The sequence below is a fragment of the Lipomyces tetrasporus genome, assembly GCF_029532465.1.
Source record: "Lipomyces tetrasporus strain NRRL Y-64009 chromosome Unknown POJ06scaffold_2, whole genome shotgun sequence".
In the NCBI taxonomy this organism is placed as follows: Eukaryota; Fungi; Ascomycota; class Lipomycetes; order Lipomycetales; family Lipomycetaceae; genus Lipomyces; species Lipomyces tetrasporus.
This window is the reverse complement of record NW_026611597.1, coordinates 458329-480354: the sequence shown is the minus strand read 5'-3', so window position 1 is coordinate 480354 and position 22026 is coordinate 458329. Positions and strand designations below refer to the sequence as shown.

The 22026-nt window shown below is 48.0% G+C and overlaps 10 protein-coding genes across 10 annotated transcripts; 4 read left to right on the top strand and 6 right to left on the bottom strand.

The window, feature by feature from the left end:
- Positions 1-404: 404 nt before the first annotated feature.
- Positions 405-1541, bottom strand: POJ06DRAFT_51860 (uncharacterized protein). The gene is made up of 2 exons (XM_056191154.1): positions 912-1541; positions 405-833 (listed from the first exon to the last, which is right to left on the bottom strand). The coding sequence occupies exons 1-2, from the start codon at positions 1355-1357 to the stop codon at positions 473-475; spliced, it is 807 nt and encodes a 268-aa protein (XP_056046020.1). The 5' UTR covers positions 1358-1541; the 3' UTR covers positions 405-472.
- On the bottom strand, positions 1348-3023 carry POJ06DRAFT_245040 (P-loop containing nucleoside triphosphate hydrolase protein). The gene is made up of 6 exons (XM_056186581.1): positions 2927-3023; positions 2791-2860; positions 2627-2732; positions 2435-2553; positions 1781-2370; positions 1348-1724 (listed from the first exon to the last, which is right to left on the bottom strand). Exons 1-6 carry the CDS (start codon positions 2935-2937, stop codon positions 1517-1519), a joined length of 1104 nt encoding a protein of 367 aa, XP_056046019.1. The 5' UTR covers positions 2938-3023; the 3' UTR covers positions 1348-1516.
- A 143-nt stretch (positions 3024-3166) lies between these two features.
- Positions 3167-4970, bottom strand: POJ06DRAFT_245037 (uncharacterized protein). Its single transcript, XM_056186580.1, has 2 exons — positions 4754-4970; positions 3167-4701 (listed from the first exon to the last, which is right to left on the bottom strand). Exons 1-2 carry the CDS (start codon positions 4833-4835, stop codon positions 3362-3364), a joined length of 1422 nt encoding a protein of 473 aa, XP_056046018.1. The 5' UTR covers positions 4836-4970; the 3' UTR covers positions 3167-3361.
- Positions 4971-5657: 687 nt separating this feature from the next.
- On the top strand, positions 5658-10963 carry POJ06DRAFT_51820 (kinase-like domain-containing protein). Its single transcript, XM_056191152.1, has 4 exons — positions 5658-5952; positions 6017-9270; positions 9318-9490; positions 9553-10963. Exons 1-4 carry the CDS (start codon positions 5848-5850, stop codon positions 10671-10673), a joined length of 4653 nt encoding a protein of 1550 aa, XP_056046017.1. The 5' UTR covers positions 5658-5847; the 3' UTR covers positions 10674-10963.
- POJ06DRAFT_51823 (uncharacterized protein) lies at positions 10607-12065 on the bottom strand. The gene is made up of 2 exons (XM_056191153.1): positions 11262-12065; positions 10607-11207 (listed from the first exon to the last, which is right to left on the bottom strand). The coding sequence occupies exons 1-2, from the start codon at positions 11995-11997 to the stop codon at positions 10930-10932; spliced, it is 1014 nt and encodes a 337-aa protein (XP_056046016.1). The 5' UTR covers positions 11998-12065; the 3' UTR covers positions 10607-10929.
- A 1721-nt stretch (positions 12066-13786) lies between these two features.
- On the top strand, positions 13787-15421 carry POJ06DRAFT_193166 (uncharacterized protein; the record flags this gene model as incomplete). The annotated part of the gene is made up of 2 exons (XM_056184901.1): positions 13787-14462; positions 14514-15421. The coding sequence occupies 2 exons, from the start codon at positions 13787-13789 to the stop codon at positions 15419-15421; spliced, it is 1584 nt and encodes a 527-aa protein (XP_056046015.1).
- A 473-nt stretch (positions 15422-15894) lies between these two features.
- On the top strand, positions 15895-16766 carry POJ06DRAFT_245032 (uncharacterized protein). The gene is made up of 3 exons (XM_056186579.1): positions 15895-16050; positions 16136-16616; positions 16673-16766. Exons 1-2 carry the CDS (start codon positions 16010-16012, stop codon positions 16278-16280), a joined length of 186 nt encoding a protein of 61 aa, XP_056046014.1. The 5' UTR covers positions 15895-16009; the 3' UTR covers positions 16281-16616; positions 16673-16766.
- Positions 16453-17684, top strand: POJ06DRAFT_265428 (succinyl-CoA synthetase-like protein; the record flags this gene model as incomplete). The annotated part of the gene is made up of 7 exons (XM_056189075.1): positions 16453-16522; positions 16567-16616; positions 16673-16766; positions 16817-16925; positions 16978-17058; positions 17112-17621; positions 17678-17684. 7 exons carry the CDS (start codon positions 16453-16455, stop codon positions 17682-17684), a joined length of 921 nt encoding a protein of 306 aa, XP_056046013.1.
- A 265-nt stretch (positions 17685-17949) lies between these two features.
- On the bottom strand, positions 17950-19845 carry POJ06DRAFT_51764 (uncharacterized protein). Its single transcript, XM_056191151.1, has 2 exons — positions 19386-19845; positions 17950-19326 (listed from the first exon to the last, which is right to left on the bottom strand). The coding sequence occupies exons 1-2, from the start codon at positions 19718-19720 to the stop codon at positions 18216-18218; spliced, it is 1446 nt and encodes a 481-aa protein (XP_056046012.1). The 5' UTR covers positions 19721-19845; the 3' UTR covers positions 17950-18215.
- Positions 19846-20431: 586 nt separating this feature from the next.
- Positions 20432-21596, bottom strand: POJ06DRAFT_235527 (uncharacterized protein; the record flags this gene model as incomplete). The annotated part of the gene is made up of 2 exons (XM_056185838.1): positions 20432-20796; positions 20849-21596. The coding sequence occupies 2 exons, from the start codon at positions 21594-21596 to the stop codon at positions 20432-20434; spliced, it is 1113 nt and encodes a 370-aa protein (XP_056046011.1).
- Positions 21597-22026: the final 430 nt, after the last annotated feature.

The window sequence follows — 22026 nt, the reverse complement described above, 5'->3', positions numbered from 1 at the left end:
TTAAAGAGATGGTTGGGGTAAAACTTGGTACATTATTTGTTCATGTGTTTTTGTTTCATTTTGTTTGATGCCTGTTTATGCGTAATTACGTTGCGAGGTTTTTGTATGTATCATGGTTCAGTTTTCGTGCTTTGATTTTCTCGATCATGCTCTATAGATCTTATGCGTATTTCTTTATTTGCACTCTTTCTGCTGTCTCTTTCAATGTCTTGATATTGTTACGATTGCTATTTTGTTTTCTACACAGACGTCGAGGAACGATTGTGACGTCGAGGAACGATTGGTAGGTGCTACACTAAATATTCCTATTCCTAATAACGAATGAACATGCGCGCAAAAATCGAATATCTATTATCTTATCAGCCTTTATAGCGTGGCAGAAATGTCCGTCACCTACCTATCATACAAATGCACCTTCAATACAAAGAATTCCCTATGTTACAATGAGACACACTGGCTGGCCCACCGTCGACTACTCCGTGGTTGGAGCAGTAGGTGGCACCCATTTCCTCGGCGGACCCGTAACTCCATTCAAAAACTTGCTAGTCTTAGCAATCGTGATCGCGACCTTGCTATACCCATCCACGATCTTGAACCCACTAGTAGCATTCGCGTCGACATAGAAACCGCTAATTGCGGCCCAGAATGGAGAAAAGTCTTTGCTCGGCACACGGAGGTACACGGTTAGATTACGGACATGAAGAATGTCGAAATGCAGCGATGAACCAATTATACCAAGATAGCGTTTTAGCGCCGATTGTAGAACAGTGTAAACTGTTATTAGATCTATTGAATCTGGCTGTGGGATGGCTGCTGACGAAGGGACCAGTGTTCTATGCGCAATGTTAGCTTCCTCCAGGGCTCTATGACTGCTACAATATTATCTCCGCGAATAGGTAGATCCTGCGTACATTTCGAGTTTCAAATAGCTCCACTCCGTAGCTTTTATCGTTAGTCGCGAATTCCGAGCTGCCTGCTCCTGCTTTTTGGCCAGTTGTTTTGCTCGTCGACGCTCGCGCTTCTCGTGCTTGTGGTACTTATTAGATGTCTGCCCTTCATTTTTATTGTCGCTACCAATCCTTGGCCGCTTCGTCCTCTTTGTCTCGCAGTGGATGTCGGTGGGGGATAGTGCTGAGGTGTTAGCTGCCTTCGGATCAGCAAGCTTTCTCTTCGATGAGGGCATGCTCGTATCGCCTGGTTCGACTATAAGTTGTTCCGGTGCCACTGACATTTGTTCTGGGGACGGTACTGAGTCTGCCATGGTCGAAATTGTCGACGGGTGGTGATTGTGGGCCACAGCAGGCTTGATCATCAACGCGCTACGTAAATTGTGCGTGAACAAAATCAGGGTTGACATCGCTCGTGACCATTATCTATTCTCGATCATATCTAGCAGCCCCCGCACAAATGGACACCAATTGCAAAAAGGCTTGCTCAATTACAATATAAATACAGATATGCAATAAAAGCTCTCTACACTTTGTACTCCAGCGTACCAAAATGACGCAAGGCACGCCTACTTCGTTACAATCGATACAACGTCCTCGTCAGCCACGGGATGCTGCAGCCCGCATTTCTGAGGACTGTATTTCACGCTCGCACCCCAGACGAGAGCATACCTAAACTGATCCTTAATTGACCTGTGGATGGAGTCACAGACGGATTCAACCGTTGAGTTGCTCCGGACGACGAGCGGTTCATCAAATTTGAGAGTCTGGCCTCGCCTGAAAAGGAAGATTAGCACCAGTGCGTCCTCGCACGACACAATGATCAACCTCACCGCTTGGTATAAATTCGTAGTAGGGATAGGTCACTCCATATTCGCTCCACCAAATCATCCAAACCTAGATCAAGCTCGCAGCTAATAACGACTGTGTGAGGCTGTTTGGCAAGTCTATCGACTTCCTCCAGCGACACAGCATCGATCTTGTTATATGCGTACAGGCACCTAACATATGATCTGTGACTAGCATTGATAACGTCAATGAAGTCCTCGACTGTCACATTCTCGTCTCGGACAAGAATCTCAGCATTGTGAATTTTATAATCTCGTAGTATACTCCCCACGATTTTCTCATCAAGATACTTCGGCGGCGACGTAGCATTGAATTTCAATCCACCCTGTTTCTTGACCTTGAAATAAATATTGGGCGGGTCTTTGTTTAATCTGATTCCCACGGACTCCAACTCCCGTTCTAAAATTGCCCGCTGGTCTCCAGCTTTGGTAGCGTCGAGAATCATAAGGATTAAATCTGAAGTCTTGGCCGTCGCGATGACTTGTCGGCCGCGGCCCTTACCTTCGCTCGCGCCTTGGATGATACCCGGCAGATCAAGGATTTGCAATTCGGCACCATTATATTCCAACACACCCTAGCAACGGTTAGCCGCTGTCGCTATCCTCAAAGAGCCAAATATAGTCTAAATGACAACGTACTGGCACGGAAGTAAGGGTAGTGAACGCGTAATTCGCTACTTCGGATTTCGTCTTTGTAATTTTAGATAGCAAACTAGACTTCCCGACCGACGGGAAACCAATCAGTGCTATACGCGCGTCTATTATGTACACCTCCGTCAGACCTGCGCCGGCTGCGAAAACAATCTACTCCAATATCAAAGAAAGACATACCACCACTTTTTTGCACTTCAAAACCTTGGCCGCCGCCAGCTGAGCTGCCTGGTGTCGGTTCTAAAAGTTGTGCCCTATATCTGGCCAGTTTGCCTTTAAGAAGACCCTACTCATAAATCAGCATCCCACATGAAATCATGAATAATACAAGTAAATCGACGTACAATATGATATTCTGTGGCCTTATTTTTCTGGGTGCGGTTCAGCTCCTCTTGAATCGCCTGAATCTTCTCGCTAAATAGAATCAAGAATTAGTACCTTCACAATAGTAAGTAGCCCGCCCAGAAGGCGCCAACATACAGAATACCCATTTTGCAAACTTTGCAAACTTTCGTGCGATGATTTCAGGATTTTGAGAACAAAAGAGTCCTAAGTCGGAGGTCGTTTGATAGATATGTAACTTCGCGAGTTTTACCATCAGACTGCGAGGTTAACAGCCGCAAAGCTAATCAGTACCCTAACCCATGCGGTTTTGATAGATGCCGCCTGACCCCTGAATTTCCCCAGATTGAATGCAACTACAATCGAGAACGCGACTTTGTCTAATGTCCGCTACTTCCCACTAGCATATCATTTAATCACTGTGCAAATGGCTTATATACAAGGCCTCACTAACCATCGAACAAAACGCCCACCAAGACAATCCCGTATCAAAACAAAACTATCATCCGCAGACATCACGAAAAATCCTACACAAACTTCGGTTCTAACTGTACAGCTCTTTTCTATTGTCACTTATCCCGAGAATTTAACTTTACGGTTCTCAGCCAGTTGTTTCAGCCGCATCCTATTGACTTCTGCCGATTTGTCCTTTAAGGATTTCATTTCCCTAGATAACGCCTGTACCATCAGCACGGTCTCTTTTCCTTTCCGCGACTCTTCATCCAACTGCCGCTGTAGATCTATAATCCGTCTGTCCTGCTCTTGGCCAAATTCGGTCAAGTACTCGGAATGCTTCTGAACTTCCTCTAGCATTGCCAAAAGCTGAAGACGTTCTTCCTCTGTCTCTTCGAATCTTCGTTTCCAGTATAGCGGATCTGCTGCGTCGGCTACAGTTGCAGATTGCGCGAATCGAGTTGATCGTCGACAGCTGTCATCTCCTGCCCTGATATAACTAAGCGTCTTTTGCGCCACTAATTTCTCTAGGTTCTGGTTGTTCTCTGAAACTTGATCGCACACGAATCTCAGTTTCTTAATGGCGGACTTTGAATGACGCCTCCTATCAGGCTTGTTGCTCTGGTTCTCGCTATCACCTTCGTCTTCACTCTTCCTACTAGAATTATTACTGAACTTGGACTGTTCAACAACTATTTCCTGCTTCGTATGGTCGTCAACCATCAGCTCTGATCTTCTCACTTCACTAGACAATCTACTTTTGGCAAGCTCTCGCCACCGAGCAGAACTAGTTGCTGGGGTCTCGGCTAAATCCAATCGATCAATGACGCTCGTTTTAGGTGTGAATGGACTCGGAAATTTTCCGGGAAAATTTGTTGGCAATCCTGATCGAATTCGTGCTGTGGGCTTGTAATTATCCCCATGGTCGTGATACGTGTTGGAAGACATATTCTGCGCAGAAGTAAACGATACAACTTTCTTTGCGCTAGCTGCTCCAGGCGTACGTAGTATGCTCACAGGTGGATCCTTCGCTGCTGGTCTGCGAGTTGGAGTGTCGATTGTGGGAATCTGTAGGTCTCGTGCTGCGGGCCCGCTCTGCTTGAAACTAGCTGGCTGCTGTATAAACGAAGCCGGATCCGCATTCTCCTTGCCAACTTTAGACAATGCTGCCGCAGATGCTTGTTTGCGAAGTAGTCTGGCTCGAAGAGAGTCAGCAGGACCACCTTTAGGCGGTTGTCGGATTAGTTGTTCTACAGTAGAAGCAGGTTCTGGCCGTATTGATTCTTGCGTAACGTCCCGCATTACAACATCATTGTCTAGGTCGTGCATTTGCTCGTCAAGCCTTTGTTGGTGTATGCTGCCTTCTATCGCTTTAAGAGACGGAAGAGGTGTTCCAGTAAATACCGTCGGTAGAGCTTTCAACGCCCATGCTGACACGGCAGGGCTCTCTGGGAGCAGATCTAAGAGCGTTATTATGAATGTGTCGTTCGTTCAATGCTAATAATATATTACCTATTGACAGGTCTATCCCCGCTTCCAACAGTGTCTGGTCAATTGTAGCCTCGTCGGCCTCAAATAACCAGTTTTTCGGCATACTTCGCGTTTCATATACTCCGAAAAAAAAACTCAGAATTACTGCAATTCAAAACGACTAAACGAAAATTTGTGCATGGCGGAGAGTAGGACGTGGATGGATCGATTGCCGCGATTACTAGTCTGGGCGTGTTTGTTGTTGGAGGATGGAACTAAGGTGCCAGCATTGCCCCGGGGCGTGTTGCCAGGGTAACCTCTCTCGAGCAAGGCTGTTTGTATATTAGCGCCGCACTTTCTGGGCAGCCACATGAGGACGCCACAGACGATCGTACCGTTACAAATACACTCTAAACGTCACACATACATTGCAGATAGGAATATAGATGCTCAAAGTGCGAACAGCAACAAAACTCCGCGGCGAGGAGAGATGAGGTACGATATTATGCACGCGCCACGAAGGCTGCATCTCATCCTTTTAGATGGAGGCGGAATGCCGTCGCATCCTGTGCTCTTTCTATTCTTTAATACTCAATCACTCCAATATTTTTATTCACATAACCACATTTCGATAGATCAGATCCTAGCCATGGCAGCTTAAGCAACTGGCTGTGCTAAGAGGGTATGTGGCATTTCCTTGATTTCACAACGGAGATCGAAATCACTCGTCTCGTGTGGAAACGTACGATCCGACTTGACTGACACATGCTCCACAGATAGCTCCTCCAGCTCTCTTACGCGCGCTGCCTGCACATTGCTTTGATCAGCCAAGTCAAGTTCAATCCTTGGCCGTTTGCAGTTTTCGCAGGTTTTCCTCCGCGATTCATCCGCTTACCTATGTGCTGTTGCTCCACTGGTTCCAATATATCAGTCATTTTGGGACATATTTGGTGGAGCCACGCGAAACGACACATTACTGACGCCACTGTGACATTGATGCGAAAGCGTGCCGACAAATATATTTGTGAATGGTCGTGAACCCACGATAAGTTCATTGATGGGGCACTGTCTGGATAATAAGTGAGCACTCTTATTTTCATTCAACCACACATCGCAACGAAACCGAAAACACAAATATGGCGAAGGATCATTACATAGAAACGCAAGCAAATGAAGTAGAGGCATTGAAAGCCATTTATATGGACGATTTCACCGAGAATGCGTCCAGCTCGGTGTGGAATGTGAGTCGGGTGACAGTACATACGTCTATTTGATTTTATCGATTTGCTGACGCGTCTGGTGCAGAAAGCTGCGAGTCCGTCGTTCAATATTAAACTCCAAGCACATCCGGACGCGGCGTCAAAGGCCGTGGTGTCGTTGGAATTGAAAGTCAAAATGACCGCAACGTATCCCAGATCAGTTCCCATTATCACAATTGAGAATCCGAAGAACATTCGGAATAGTCAATTGAAGGAGATCACAAGTTATGTCAGCACTCGTCCTAAGGAACTTGTGGGTGAGGAAATGATTTATGAAATTTCAACAACAGTACAGGAAATGCTCGAGGAGATTCAAGACAAGCTGAGATCACCCAAAGAGACATTGGAAGACGAGCGCGTGCGGCGAATGGAGGAGGAGAAAGTCAGGGCCAGAAAGGAAGCTGAGGCTCAGAAGAAGTTTATTGAACAGACCAACCAAGAGGAAGAGCGTGTCCTCGAGGAGATGATTAAAGAAGAGATGCGGCGTCGCAAGGACAAAGCGAAAGAACATCGAGACCGCACCAAATCAGCCAGCATCATTGAAGAAGAAGCCTCCGAGGATTCAGTGATGTTTGACAGAGTCATCAAAGCGAAGACATGGGACGGCAGCATTGTGAACTTTCGTCGCGTTGTTGGAAAGGTTCCGCTGATTTCCAATGGCTCACTTGGTCGACTCTACACTGTTAAACCTCTACCTACGGGTGACAGGGTCAATGTAGACGCAGTCTTCCTGCTTCATGAGTTAGAATTGACGGAAGTTTTTTGGAATACAGCTGACGGCAAGCGCCTACTCGAGTCGCTTGAGGAGGAGCTCAATTCATTGAAAATTCTTAAGCACGATAATGTCGCTATGCTTTATGACTTCAAAATTACCCGTCAGCAGTCCGCCTGGGTCATTGATATTTTAACTGAATATCCGGCTCTCGGCACTTTGGACGATCTTCTGTCGACGGTTGGTTCAGTTAGCATTAACGTCGCCCGGGATTGGACGATTCAGCTATTGGAAGGTCTGGAGGACTTGCATAAACGAGGCTTCTATCATAAAGGCATTGACTTGCGCTCAGTCGGCTTATTCCGCGACAACTCCTTCTCCAGCACGATTACTAAGATAACCAACGTCAGCTACGTTGCGAGACTTGAAGAAATGGACACCAATCATCCCTTTACAAACAGGCCCTCTAAGTCCTTAGTCGCTAGAAGATGGCCGCCTCCCGAATTCGCTGGTGAAAATAATTTGAAGCCTAGCAGAAAGTCAGATATTTGGGACTTTGGAATTGTGTTTCTGCAAATGATTTGCGGCAAATCTGTCACAAGAGAACATGAATCGCCTCAAGCTCTCATAGAGGCTAAAGAGTGGTCGGAGCCGTTGCATGATTTTCTCACACGCATATTCAGGGAGAATTCCAGGAAACGTCCGTCTGCATTTGAGCTTTTGCCATCACAGTTCTTGCGCAATGACGCTCCTGCTCAGATCCCCGTTACTGCATTGGCCTCCAGTCCTCAAGTCATATCGGCGACGACAATGAACCGTAGACCCAGCTCTTCAATTGATGGGCGGAGCTCCAGATTTGCGAAAGAGGACAACACTCTGACCGGCAGCCATTACCGATCAAGATACTTGCAAGACTTTGAGGAGGGTCAGTTGCTCGGTCGAGGGGCATATGGCGAGGTTGTAAGAGCGCGTAATCGGCTAGACGGACGCTTCTATGCGATTAAAAAAATCCACCACACCCAAAACAAGCTCACGAGTATTCTGAGTGAGGTGATGCTTTTGTCTCGCCTATCACATCAATACGTTGTTCGATATTTCGCTGCATGGCTCGAGGAGGATCATTTGTATCGGGAGGACGGTATCAGTGAATGCATTACGACAGATAGTGAAGAAGACGCTGTTGACGACGAAGTCGAGTTACAGATGCGTTCTCAAGAGTTGGACTCCATGAGCGGCTTGGATTTCATTTCGAATTCTTTGCAAGACCTTCATATTGAATTTGGCTATGACAGCGATGATTCTACTCCTAACGACACCCAGCATAACGGTGGAAGTACTGATAATGAGTCCGTCAAAGACACCGTCATGCGCCAGTCGAAGATCTTTGGCCAATCCATAAGAAGCACATTATTCATTCAAATGGAATATTGTGAGAAGCATACTCTGTATGATTTGATTAGAGATGGATTGCACCAGAATCCGGACGAGTACTGGCGATTGTTACGACAGATCTTGGAAGCGCTAAACCATATTCATAACCAAGGCATCATTCATCGGGATTTAAAGCCCACAAATATATTCATTGACCAGGCTCAGAACTGCAAAGTGGGAGACTTTGGTCTTGCGAAAAACGTGCACAGTGAAAAGGTTACTATGAGCAACGACACAGTTGCTGGAGATGACCTAACGACCGACGTTGGTACAACGTTTTATGTTGCCGTTGAAGCTATTGGGGATGGCAGTTACAACGAGAAAGTCGATATGTACTCGCTCGGAATTATATTCTTCGAGATGTGCTATCCTCTCAAGACTGGAATGGAGCGCGCTCAAGTTTTAAAGAATCTTCGCAAGCCATCAATTACGTTACCCCCCGATTTTCCTAGCGAGAAGACTCGTGAGTTGACGATCATCGAGCGTCTGTTAGATCACAGACCCGGTAATAGGCCCAGTGCTGGAGAGTTGCTTCATTCTAGCCAGTTACCAGTCCGCATTGAAGACGAAATGATTCAGCAGACTTTGCGTAGCCTTACCGATTCGGCATCTCCATGGTTATCACAGGTTCGCGACGCACTATTCTCAAAGTCTCACGATCTTGTAAAAGACATTCTCTATGACAAAACTCCAAATGCGATAAACGTCGATGATCTGGTATTGCGTGGCCAAGCCAAGGACAAGCTGACCATGATATTCCGACAACATGGAGCGGTGGAGGTCCCGATACATTCAGTCGTGTTTCCGAAGTCTACAGTATACAACGTGACGAATCGTTACCAGTTATTAGACGCTGCAGGTACTGTTCTGCAGCTCCCTTATGACCTGACTCTTCCATATGCGCGGATGCTCGCCAGAGTCACACCGGCTTATAAACGAAGCTTTACATTTGGCAATGTTTATAGATCTGAAGATCCCGGCGGTGGTGGTGAGCCTCGTGCGTATGGAGAAGTTGATTTTGATATTTTGTCAAGCGATTCATCAGGTTATGCGGTCGAGGAAGCTGAGGTTATGAAAGTCCTTGATCAGGTGGTGAATGAGTTTCTTGTGTCTGAGAAGTCGTCCGTGTGTTTCTGTTTGAATCATGCGGATATATTGTGAGTGCCTTGAATTTTCGTTCGAGCATGACTTTAATACAACTTAGGGAAATGATCATGGACGCATGTCGAATTAATCAGGCTCAAAGACCAGCAGTACTCATGCTTCTAAGCAAACTGAACCTGTCTCTGAGTATGAGAGATATCAAGAACGAGCTTAGAGCGAAATCTACGGTTTCATCAGCAGCTCTTGATGACCTTGATAAATTCGACTTCAGAGGTGAGTGCCTTTGTGTTGCAGTCACTACTAATTAATAGGTCGGCTAACAAGGCTGTAATTAGATGATCTCGAGAAGGGCTTGTCACGTCTTCAACGCTTGTTCCAGGCTTCGAACTACATTAACGATCACTTCAATTTTGTCGCGACTCATTTACGGAAGGTTAGTAGCTTCTTGAAACGATTTGGAGTGATGAAGAAAGTATACCTTGTCCCGTTGAGCAACTACAATGAGCGTTACTATCGGAGAGGTATTATGTTTCAAGTCGTCATCGACGAGAAGAAGCAACGTATTATCGCCGGGGGTGGTAGATACGATAGCTTGATTAAATACTATCACCATTCCATGTTTGTTGATAGGCCCGTGGGTGCGGTTGGGTTCAATCTTGCATGGGAGCATCTAGCCTCTTGTGCTGGGCGACAAGTAAGGGACGGCTCGCCATTGTGTGATGTTCTTGTTGTCGGCAGCTCTTCCGACGCGGCGACGTACGGTTTAGCAATTGAGACTGTACAAGAACTCTGGGCTAGCAGTATCAAGGCTGAGTTAGCTCCGATCGGATCGTCGCCCGATTCGTTGTTGTCGTATTCGAGAAGGTCGGGAGTGAATTGGGTTATCATAGTCAAATCGCTAATGAATAATGAATCTGCAACTTTCAAGTCAGTGAAGGTCAAGAATATGTCACGCCGAGATGACGTTGATATTGATCGATCCGAAGTGCTTCCGCATCTTTTACAGGAAATACAGGAACGGGATAAGACTGTGCTTAGTACCTCTCGCTCGTCAGTCTCCAAGATGAATGTCTCTCAAGATGTCACTATCATCCCAAATGAGGGGGACAAAAGCGAAAAGAGTGGCAAACAGAATAAAGGTGGAGCGCGGAAATTGAAGAGACGCGACGCAGATGAGAAGAAGGCGCACGAGTATGCCTCCAGCTGCATTAGTTCACTGACGGATGCGCCTATTTTTGCGGTCGACTTTAAGACGGAGTTCATGGCACTAATATCGACAATCCCGCTTGCACAGGACGGATGGCGGAAGATCATAAGCACGGCACCGTCGTCGCAGAGACAATATGTTAGTCGTCTGTTTGACGCCTTGCTTAAGGAGTCGGACAAGGGCACGAAGTGGGCGATTGTAGTCTCTTTTGCCGCGGAAAAAGTTGTGGTACTAGACATTCAGAAGTGAGAATCATAAGTATATTGTTGGAATTATGTTTTGTCAGGTTATGATTGCATATTGCGTTTTGTCCCCAGTTTCTTACTCAGTCATATCTCACCTCATTACCCCATATCTTGCTAAGTGTACATTGTATTTGTTACGGATGCGTTTGGCGTAATAATGTACGCATGGAATCGGCTACCTTGTGTACCGTGCATTTATCCTATGAAACCAACCATATACTTTTGACAATGCAGTATTATACATAATTTACATCACAAACCTACATTTTCCGCTTCTTGGCAGGTTGCAAAGCGCCCGCGCTCAACTGTTCCAAGAAATCCGGCGGCAGCATCCTTCTGACAGCTTCGGCAGCCTGCTCTTCGAGTTTCCGCTGTTCACGAGCCTTTGCCAGTGGATTCGGATCGACTGTCGCCCACCGAACGTTCAAAACCTCGTTGTGGTCTAGCGATTGATGTGCCATGGCTTCTTTTGCAAATTGAGCATTTGCTTCATTGACGTAAGTGACAAAACCAACACCTCGCGAATTTAGAACTCGGACTACCTGCAGTTAGTACCATATCTGATGCATAAAAAAAGGTTCGCGCTACATACTTCTTTCTATATCGCCCCACTCGGCGAAATGTCTGGCGACAACTTCTTCAATATCATCCGAAACGGAAATCCGCCCGACGTAGATTGTCCGGTTCTGCCGCATAAAACTGCCAACGCCACCCATATCATCTCTATAATCAGACCGCTTGTCTCGACCAAAGCAATCGACGTTAGGATTGAAAATGTCGGTAACGGTAGGCAGTCTGTGCAGGTAATTACAGTTCTTGCCGTTTGGACACAACCCGCGAGCGAAAAACAAGCAAAAGTACGAGCCAGGAATGTTATCGGCTTTAGTGTACCCAGAATCCTTTGCAATATTGCAGCGCCCTTCCGCTTTTGTTTGCGAAATATATTTATCCTCCCGATCACCGCCGCTCCATTTGTTATACCAGATGTTGAACACAGTGCCGGTTTGGGGTGGCGGGCGTTCAGGAACTTTTGACGGATCAACCTGCGGCCGCGCTGGCCGCGCCTTTTTTTTCTTTTTCCGATCTTTCTTGACTACCAAGTTCTCTGTATTCTCCTCTTCATTCCCGTCTTTCGTCTTGTTGTCAGGATCAGTGGCTCCAGTCTCTGTCGAGGTGGGATCAATCCCAAGTTCGAGAATATTCACAACTTCCTCGCCTTGTTCATCGTTGCCTGCTTTATTGCTGTCCTTTGCAGCAAGCTTCGAGACTACAGTCTCGTCCGGCGTCTCGTCTACCTGGAAGACTTGCTCGGGCTCCGGCGATGCCATTTGTCAGTTGCAATCGATGTTGTCCAGTGGGGAGCGACCGACCGCTAAGGATCTAGATTGCGATTGGGTTAGGGTATACCCAAGACGTCAATTGTTACCCTGATTGAATTTAATGCGGGTGGCGCATGAAAAAGTTCGGTTTGGTCTTGTGTCTGGATGTGATTCAGACATGTTAAAATATCTATGTCCCATCAATCGATGAGGAGACTGATGGGATAGTTATGCATTGAAAAGCATTATGCATGTAGAAATCCTCGCGAATAGGGTGCTCAATGGGCGGATTCCATTAGCTACGTAGGAATGCCCATTTTGGCGCAAATATATGCTGCAGCCAAGCGAGGGATGATTGCCATTTTGCAAGCGTGATATCGACAGCAGAAACAAGGAAAGTTTGACCGCGCTGAAGGTGACGAGGCTGCAAGCAACTGCGGTCGAAGCTGATTATCAGTGTCCAACTGCGGACGTTATAATACGTAGATATACAGGTCAGAATATACTGAGATAAAGGGTGGCTACATAAAAAGGATCTGCCGGAAACGCATTGCATAATAGTCAGTAGATGTATAGGTTGTCGCTGAAAGCTAGTCGTGCGGACGAAGTAGGCACATGATAGGCCGGGCAAATTAAATAAGGCCGAGAAATGCGAGGGAACCAATTACTAGCGTTGAGTCTCAAGTTGCAAATTGTGCGTGTGCCCAACAACGTGCCACAAATTTAAGCTAATCGCGCGAGCTCTGCGTCCCGTATTTCGTCTGCATATCTGCCTTGTACTATTTCTTTCTTTTCCGTTTTATGGCACCACGAGTCTTCGCGAATCGCCCATCCCAAAAGCATCACGCCGAGATATCCCGAGCAGCAGTATCATCAAAATAGTTCATTCAATATCTAATACCTACATTGCTCAGTATCTCTGGATAGCAACCGGCGAGATTCACAGCCAAAAGGGTGAGTGATACTGCTACTTCTACTGTCACATAAATTTAGTTGCCTGATCGATCGTGATCCGTCCTGCCGGACTAATCACCAAATGCTATTTGCAGCGATTCGTCGCTTTCCTCATTCTCATCAGTATCCCTGCTCATGAGTCTGCACCTGTTGCGGGTATCGTGACGATCAACAGCAACATCGTCTCTGATCGAGCGGTATGACGGCGCGATATCGACTTGAAGCTCGATGTTGCGGCGACGGAGACATTCAGTGTCAGCGGAGGGGCTTGTACCTACGCCACAGTGCTCCGGCGCCGCAAAGAACCCTTTATTGGCAGGTGGATCACGATCAAGACGCGCCTGCAAATTTTTGTTGACTGGCAGTTACTAGGGTTATCGGGAGTCGCCCAGATGGCCTGATTCAGTGTATGCCTGTTGATTAACGATTTTGACAGGTAATTGAGTGTTTTCGTTGACAGACGCGTGTGAGTCTTGATCAACGCCGGCCACCTGGTCTCACCATCCCGCTCAACTTCCGCGAGGACAAATACTCACTACACGGTGGCAATTTCGAATCGAAGGTTTATACAATGTCATCAATATCGTCCGGATTTGGCAGCGAGTCCTCCCTGTCGCCTCCGCCGGACGACCTCCAACTTGACGACGTACCCGCGCCCCCGGTGACCAAGAAGCAGAAGAAGCAATCGAGATTGAAAGTTACGAGGTCCGCGTCGGTGAATGGTAATGACAAGCGGCCACGTGATGAGGATGTGTTTGCTGCTGCTGTGGCCAAGTCGGCGTCGAATCAGCCGGCGAAGAAGCAGAAGCAGATGAAATTCAGTTCAGTCTTGGAGGACGAAATGATGTCGTCGGAGGGTGAAGATGAGGACTTAGACGATGAGGGAGACGACGATATCATCGTTGCTCCTGGAGAGACCGTCATGGACGAACCTGAAGAGGTGCCTGAGCCAGATCCAGCCTTTTCGAAGTTCAAAGCCGCCAAGCCGCCACGGAAGAAGTTCGTCGTCGAACCCCGGGCTGCGAATAACGTTCCCGAGATTTCGGTATTGGTCATGTTTCGAGTAAAATTTGCTGAGTTGTACAACGGCGTGTCGGATCTGGGACCGCAAGATTTTGAAGAAGGTATCGTCTCAGAAAAACCATCGCACGACGTTGACGCCTTCATGTGCAGGACTTTGAGTCTCGTGCTGAACCGAAAGAAGTATATCGAGCCAGGCCACTCCAGTCGCGCGATCGAAGAAGCTATATCTGGTCATGGTTCGGCGTATTGGGGACCGCACAACCATACCGGTCCGTTTGTCCGCGGCTACACATTTGTAAACTTGGACTGGGAAGGTCGGCTGGAGTTTCTACTTGCGTTGGTGCACTGGAGTTTGATTTCGTCCGAAGCAGTGAGAAAGTTATTATCTAAAGGGTATTCCGGAAACAGATTGGAGGATGATCGGAATTGCGACTTAGCTGTGCCACCGATCGGTATGGACAGTGAGCGGAGGCGATATTATCTCGTTGAAGGATTAAGTACGCATTTTCGCGCAGTTGCCAATGTCTGAGGGTGCTAATGCAATACAGATGACACTCGGTTCCGGTTATTTAGAGAGACTAATCCGCGGAAACGGTACGTAAACTGGACGCCAGTAGCCAGCACGCATGACGAACTACACGAATATATTGAAGATCTGAAAAGATCAGATACTTCCCGCCACGCCAAGGCTTTGATAGAAAATCTAAAGGCCCAGCTACCCCGACTCGAAGCGGGTGAACAAAAGAGGAAAAGACAGATTTATCGGATTCAACGAAAGCAAATACAGGACGAGACAACCGCAGTCGCAGCTGAATACGGAGGAATGTATCGAGGCCGCACCCGTGGTAAGCGAGTTAATTATAACGCAGCGGAGGGGGACCAAGAGCTGGATGAGTATCTTGAGGACGACGGACAGGGAAGGCGACAGGGACGAAGCTCGACGCGGCGGAGTAGTCCTGGCACGGATTCTTCTGCTGTGGTTTATACGACTGCGTCAGGACGGGCTAGTCGACGGCCCGTAATTGGTGCTTTCGATGGAGTGGATCCCGAAAAGTTAGACAAGTCTCTACTGAACGGCGCATACGAAAGCGGGAGCGATGAAGCTGAGCAGCCGAACAGTGGCACGCGGGACCAACGAAAGGCAGCCGCGAAGCCTCGGTACGCTGGCTATGAAAGTTACTTGGAAGAAGATGCAGACGACGAGGATGATGATATGGATTACAGTAACGATAAGCAAGATCAAAGGGACGATGAGCTATCTGATGAGAATTATGGCGACGATAGAAGGACCCCAGACTTGAAGACCAAGTCGCTGCCAGTAGTGTTGCGATATCGGGCGAGCGCTAACGAGTCGAGTCCGCCCATCAACGACGAGGTTCGACTAGATCAACCGAAGGCGGCGATGGCTGCATCGTCAGCCCTTCCTGTTGGCGAGAGCAATGGACAAGCACATTAGATGATTCAGATAATGTTATGAACTAGTAAATGTGGCCAAAGGGACGTTCGTCATTCTGCATGGCGGTTTCCGATAATTGTTAATGTGTTACAGATGATGATCCGGACATTGTACTATATGTATTCTCTACAATAGATGTTTGAGGCGATGATTTATATATTGTACGAACTACTTCTGTTGTGTTGCTCTTGCTCGAGGCGTCTCAAGGTGGATAGTAATTCTTGTCGGAAGTTGGTCGAGTAAGAGGCGTCGGAAGACTGTGCACTTGTGCCATCGGTTGGTCGATGCCGACATCAAGTCTCGAAAGGCACTCTAATAACAATATACTCATCTGACTCGGATAATCCGTCCGTAATTATAGTAATAATGTTACTGTTCCAGAAATGCGAAAAACTGTAGCTAATATTATATGGACGTTCGTCGGCTCGATGATTATGACGAGCGGCTGGTGTGGTGCGTGCCTGAGCCATGCACTCGCTCCCACGGTTCCGAAGCGGCTACTCCTCTTAACTGGCCGCTTCGCTCATCACCAACCACACTTCTCTGCACCCAGCTCACTCTCGCCTCCTCCATCTCCACGTCCAAACAATGATGTCTCTCAGAAACTCCCTTGCGAGACAAGGGTCCAAGTATGTGACGTTCTTTCTGCGTTTGCCATTTTTTTTTCGGACGCAATTGCTCCAACCGGCATTTTACTTACGAGACACGACTCAGGGCTCTTTCATATGCGCCGCGCAGAGCATTCAGCTTGACCTCGTCCCGACTCGACTATTCCGACACCATCAAGAACCTAAGGATCAACTCGGATACTAAAGTCCTCTTCCAAGATAAGTACTCCAATTTCGCCCGCTTTTGTTGACTTGACGGTGGGTTGGGCTGTGGTTGCGGAGACGAAACCGTACCGTCATGGGCTCGCGCATCTTCTGGAACCAATTAAAAGTGATAGCCCGCTCTAATCCCTAATCGCGCCACGAGCATCTCGCTACCTCGTGTATGATGACTGATGGAGTGTCCCGTTGTCGCGTTCACGTATGGGGCGGGCTCGCGATTTGTTGGTCCAAAAATTGCAGCGCGCTGATCCTACAATCAAGTCAGAAAAAAGTGATCGTGGACAAAGGATGCTGACAGTTTTCTACGATTCACAGGTAAACAAGGCACCTTCCATGCTACGCAGGCCATAGAATATGGGACAAAGGTGTGCTAGTTCATGTGATTGGAAAATCCAAACAATTTTCTAACCGTGATATTCAGGTCGTCGGCGGAACCAATCCGAAGAAGGCTGGTCAGACTCACTTGGGACTGCCCATTTTTGCCACTGTTGAGGAGGCCGTGAAAGAGACTGGTGGTATGTGTGACGATTTGTCCGCAGTTTTGAAAGGGAGCTCATGTAATTAGCGACTGCGTCGGCCATTTTCGTCCCCCCTCCCCTTGCGGCAGCCTCGATTGAGGAGGCTATCAAGGCTGAGCTTCCGCTGGTCGTTTGCATCACCGAGGGTATCCCACAGTACGTCCCAGAGTCCATTGCGGGGAGCTCGAACAGTTCTAATAGAAACTAGGCACGATATGGTCCGAGTTGTTGACATGCTGAAGACCCAGAGCAAGACTCGATTGGTGGGTCCTAACTGCCCTGGTATCATGTAATGTCCATCGGTTTTCTGTCTTCGTGTTGACAAGTAGCTGACGGATATAGTGCTCCCGAGCAGTGCAAGATAGGTATCATGCCGTCGCACATCCACAAGCGAGGCAGAATCGGCATCGTCTCTCGATCTGGTACGCTCACCTACGAGGCCGTCAACCAGACTACGAACGTCGGTCTCGGTCAGAGTCTCGTTATCGGCATTGGTGGTGATCCATTCAGCGGCACCAACTTCATTGACGCCTTGACCGTCTTTCTCGAGGATCCCGAGACCGACGGAATCATCATGATTGGTGAGATTGGTGGAACCGCCGAGGAGGACGCGGCCGAGTTCCTGAAGGAGTTCAACTTGACTCGTGCGCAGCCTAAGCCAGTGTGCTCATTCATTGCTGGTGTATCTGCGCCACCCGGCCGTCGCATGGGTCATGCTGGCGCCATTATCTCTGGAGGTAAAGGCGGTGCCAGTTCCAAGATTGCTTCTCTCACTGCTGCTGGCGTTGCGGTCGAGAAGTCGCCTGCTCGTCTAGGCAAGACCTTGTACGAGGAGTTTGTTAAATACGACCTGTAAGTTTCATATTCCAGGCATAACTAGACCGGGAGGGGGCTAACATTGGATACAGTTTGTAAATGATTATCACGACAGAGTCGGATTGCCATTATCGAGCCTTCCTTTTATTGTGTTGTATAAACTCGCGGCTGCAAAGATCTATGCTAAAAGTACACAGGTTGTATAATGTAGCCAGCGAATTCGTGAAAGTCTTAATGTTGCATGTTTTGATACTTTTATTTCTACATAGTTGTTTGATGATGATATAGACATTTTTGATATACTCAGTTCAGATATGTATTTTCTTGTGCGCTGGCGGCCGTAAAATTACAATAAAGAGAGAATGAGATATGAAATATATGCTGAATGAAGTATTGCCTTTCGATCGGTCGATTGCGAACGTTAATAGTATGGCAAACGGCCCCGCGGCTTGATAGCTTTGATGAAATCAATTTCAGCTGTAACCAGCCTGTGAAATATATATTACTATTAAAGACTGCTTATAAAAAACAGTCAAGATCAACAAAACTTTTGTCGGCCAAGCCTGACGTTACAAACGCTATATTATTGTATCATCAAATGGTTACCAAACCTCCAGTCAAATTTAGCGGTTAGTAGAGCAGCCTAGTCATGATCTTGAACGGCGTCCGCTCGAGCTTCTCGTACAAGTCACGAATATCCGCGGCGTCGACCTGAGAGATATCGGCCATAAGGTACGCAATGTCGCCTCTTGAGTCGGAATATTGCTTATCGATATTGTGATCAGCGAAGATCTCATTGACAGTTCGCAGGACACCGGGGACGTTGGAATGGACATATAGCACACGCACGTGGTTCTCTTCCTCGAGCGTGAGCGAGCGAAGCGAGACTTCTGGGAAGTTGACTGCGCCAATGGTCGCGCCCTCGTTGATGTATCTCACCAGGGCCTGGCCGACCTCAATACCGATTGCGCTCTGAGCTTCCTCGGTACTGCCGCCGATGTGTGGGGTCAAGATAATGTTCTTGAGCGAGCGGAGTTGCTCTGCCCATGTGTTGAGCGCTGTGTGGAATGTCGGACCGTTCTTCGCCGGCTCGTTCGGGTAAACGTCAAGTGCGGCGCCGGCGATCTTGCCCGTGTGCATGGCGTCGATAAGGGCAGGGATATCGACTACCGTGCCCCGGGATGCATTGATAAGGTAGCTTCCGTGCTTCATGGCCGCGAACTGTGGAGCGCCGATCAAGTTCTCGGTTTCGGGAAGAGCGGGGACGTGGAGGGTGACAAAATCGGCTTCGGTGAGCAGGTCGTCGAGGGTAGGGACTTGCTTGGCCATACCGAGCGACATGATCGGGATTACGTCGTAGTAGACAACGGACATGCCCATTGACTCTGCTAATACACTCAACTGCGCGCCAATATGTCCATATCCTACAATTCCAAGCGTCTTCCCTCTGATCTCCCAGCATCCAGCGGAGACCTTGTTCCATACGCCGTTGTGCATCTCATTCGAGCGGTCCGTGAACTGTCTCGCAAGCGCAATGATCTCGCCAATCACGAGCTCGGCAACGCTGCGCGAATTGGAGAACGGGGAGTTGAAAACAGCAATGCCGTGCTTGGCCGCGTATTCAGTGTCGACTTGGTTCACTCCGATGCAGAAACAGCCGACCACGACTAGATTCCGGGCTTCCGCTAGCACTTTCGACGTCAGCTTTGTCTTGGAACGGATGCCAATCGCGTGGACGTCACTGATGCCGTTAGCCTAGCGCCCTGTAAATTGAACACCAAATATTTGCAGGGTTTATACCGAATCTTCTCAATGAGCTCATCCTCGCTCAGGGACGTCTTGTGGAACTCAACCTGGTAACCCTGTTCCGTGAGGATTTTGACGGCGGTCTGGTTGACATTCTCCAACAGGAGGATCTTAATGTCTTCTGTCGCGAACGGTTTAAGGACTTTCGGCACCGGCAGCTTCATCGACGAGCGCCGACCCACGACTGGGAAGTAGGACTGGGGCGGCGAGCCGGAGAAGTGGGATGGCGACGCGGCTGGGAGGAACGAGTTCTGCGGAGATGCGCTCAGCTTGACTGAGTTCTGGAACGACTGCGAGAGTTCGCTGTTTATGATCCTCGGGGACGTCATTATCTGTTGTCGCGCACAAAAACGAGTGTTGTTGGACTGGTGCGCAATGAAAATGGGAATGTAAATTTGAGAATAACTCGTTCCTCAGCTTTCCGGGGAGTCGCGACGCTCGAGAGCGTTACAAAATTTCAAATATCAGTCATCTTCGATGAGCGGCCGCTGTGGCGCAGCATAACGCCATCGTGGCGGTGTAGCCCCGGAAAAATTCCACATCTTAAGTGACAAAATTAATATTAATCGTTCAAAGTTATCCCATAAATCGCTATTGGTTATAACAGAGCCATGAAATAAATACGACGAGCCGGCACGAAATCACGAAATTTTTCCGATGGTGAATTAAGTAACCGGCCAAATTTAAGGCAGAATGGTACCTCGCCGGCGACGAAGAGTCCGCCTCCAACGGAGTTCTCACAACCAACATTTTGACTGTATCAAATTAATAGGTTAAATATTTACCATTTTAGCCTCATTACACTATCACGATTCCATAACAATAATCCAGCATCGAAAGGCGGGCTTAGCAATGAGATTCGTCAAACCAGCACTATGACAATGAAACACGATACACAAAAATTTCGGCTTTAGACAAAAAATACATCATATTGACAAACAGCACATTCGCAAACAAAATACACGAACAGAACCGCACTTGTATATAGAGACTGTAAACGTCATACTGAACGAGAAAGTGATGGGTCAAAGTCTAACGATTTATGACTGCTTACACTCAGCAGCCTCCTGCTTTGGCTTCGCGTCGCCGTCGTCATCTTCCTCATCTTCGTCGTCATCTTCCTCATCATCGTCCTCCTCGTCTTCGTACTCCTCCAAGTCGTCAGGGTCTAACTGGTCAAGCTCGTCGTAGTCCAAAGCCTCCCCAGTGTACCAGTCGATCGCCCGAGGGATAAGCTTCTCCTTGACCTCCTCGCCGAGCTGGTAGTCGAGCTGTAATCTCTCCTCCAAGTCCTCCGGTATTTCGGCCTCGTCTTCATCGTCTTCAGGAGCAATGGGAGGGCTGAAGAAGTTGAAAAAGCTCTCGATCGGGATGAGCTTCTCGACAGTGCGAGTAGCCTTGGTGTCTTCTTTCAAGTCAGCATATATCTCTACTAATCTCCCACAACTATCACTTACGCTTATTTCGCTGCTTCTTCTTCTCGACTCGGACGGTTAAATTTTTGCCATCCTTCCACTCAATTTTGTCGCCGACTGCGTGATCATAGATATAATCGCCATCAAAGGTGGTCTCATCTTGATAGAAATAAGTCTTGGTGATAAGCGAGTTGCTGAAGAACTCATTCTCGGCAAACTCGAACACCAACTTGAAACCAGGCTGCTCAATAAACTCAACCTGAATGTCGGACAAGTACTTCAACGCCTCCTCGTCCTTGTCGGTGATGGTTTCGGCCAAAGCCGGCACGTTCTTCATAGCAGTCAACCAGAACTCGGGAATACCCTTAGCGTCCTTGGGGATTGGAGACTCCACTTCCTCCTCCTCCTCCTCCTCCTCCTCGGCGTCTGGCGCTTCTTCTTCCTTGACGTCCTCCTCGTCCGCATCCTCCTCCTTGCCAGCGGCAATCTCCTCTTCAGAAGGTTCAACTTCGCCAGTCACTATCTTCGCACGTCGCTCATACAACGGCTTATATTTCTCCGCGTACTTCTTCTCGAGCTCGAGAATCTCTTTGCGGAACTCGGATTCAAGAGCAGCGTGATCCTTCTGCAACCCCTTGAGGCCACTGATCCGGTCCTTGACTGGTCCCGGGAGAGACTCAATGTAGCCGGACGAGCGGCCAACAAGGGTGCCGAGCCTACCCTCGATCATCGAGATCAGGGTAGGATTGTTGACCAGTCCGGCGACAGCAGCCTTATCTGGAAGTAGCATTAGTACCTATTTAACAATCTCACAGAAACGCACAATCGAATTGATGGACTGGCAGGCAATTTATCTGAACCTGCGTCTGGTGCGCACGACGTTGTTGGTATCCCGTTGAGACCAAGGTTGTACCGCTCCCAACAAAGGGCTGAGGGAGGCGCACTCCAACAAATGATCATCCGACGGCGCGCCCGAACGTTTCCTAGCCTCCGGAAAATCCAAGACATTCTAAGAGTATATAGAAACGTTCGTTCACACCTGGGCGATTTGACTGATCACTACAACGGCTCCGAAGGACGCCGTGATCTGTCGCCAATCGATGCCATGGGAATGCCTGATCCTATCACCCGGTCCAAGGAACACTCAAATGACGACCATTGCCGGCGCCAGACGATTGCAGTCCAATTCAACGGCAGAATAGCACATTAAAATCAAAAAA

Excerpts from the sequence above, each read along its gene's own strand:
- POJ06DRAFT_51860 (XM_056191154.1), bottom strand. The coding sequence starts at position 1,357 with ATGTCAACCCTGATTTTGTTCACGCACAATTTACGTAGCGCGTTGATG. Across the intron at positions 834-911 it reads AGCTATTTGAAACTCGAAAT|AACACTGGTCCCTTCGTCAG; the intron begins GTACGCAGGATC and ends CATTGCGCATAG.
- POJ06DRAFT_245040 (XM_056186581.1), bottom strand. Across the intron at positions 2,733-2,790 it reads AGGCCACAGAATATCATATT|GGTCTTCTTAAAGGCAAACT; the intron begins GTACGTCGATTT and ends ATTTATGAGTAG. Across the intron at positions 1,725-1,780 it reads CTACGAATTTATACCAAGCG|GCGAGGCCAGACTCTCAAAT; the intron begins GTGAGGTTGATC and ends CTTCCTTTTCAG.
- POJ06DRAFT_245037 (XM_056186580.1), bottom strand. The coding sequence starts at position 4,835 with ATGCCGAAAAACTGGTTATTTGAGGCCGACGAGGCTACAATTGACCAG. Across the intron at positions 4,702-4,753 it reads GGGGATAGACCTGTCAATAG|ATCTGCTCCCAGAGAGCCCT; the intron begins GTAATATATTAT and ends TAACGCTCTTAG.
- POJ06DRAFT_51820 (XM_056191152.1), top strand. The coding sequence starts at position 5,848 with ATGGCGAAGGATCATTACATAGAAACGCAAGCAAATGAAGTAGAGGCA. Across the intron at positions 9,271-9,317 it reads TTGAATCATGCGGATATATT|GGAAATGATCATGGACGCAT; the intron begins GTGAGTGCCTTG and ends AATACAACTTAG. Across the intron at positions 9,491-9,552 it reads TGATAAATTCGACTTCAGAG|ATGATCTCGAGAAGGGCTTG; the intron begins GTGAGTGCCTTT and ends GGCTGTAATTAG.
- POJ06DRAFT_51823 (XM_056191153.1), bottom strand. The coding sequence starts at position 11,997 with ATGGCATCGCCGGAGCCCGAGCAAGTCTTCCAGGTAGACGAGACGCCG. Across the intron at positions 11,208-11,261 it reads GTGGGGCGATATAGAAAGAA|TCCGAGTTCTAAATTCGCGA; the intron begins GTATGTAGCGCG and ends AACTGCAGGTAG.
- POJ06DRAFT_245032 (XM_056186579.1), top strand. The coding sequence starts at position 16,010 with ATGATGTCTCTCAGAAACTCCCTTGCGAGACAAGGGTCCAA. Across the intron at positions 16,051-16,135 it reads CTTGCGAGACAAGGGTCCAA|GGCTCTTTCATATGCGCCGC; the intron begins GTATGTGACGTT and ends GACACGACTCAG.
- POJ06DRAFT_51764 (XM_056191151.1), bottom strand. The coding sequence starts at position 19,720 with ATGACGTCCCCGAGGATCATAAACAGCGAACTCTCGCAGTCGTTCCAG. Across the intron at positions 19,327-19,385 it reads GAGCTCATTGAGAAGATTCG|TGACGTCCACGCGATTGGCA; the intron begins GTATAAACCCTG and ends TAACGGCATCAG.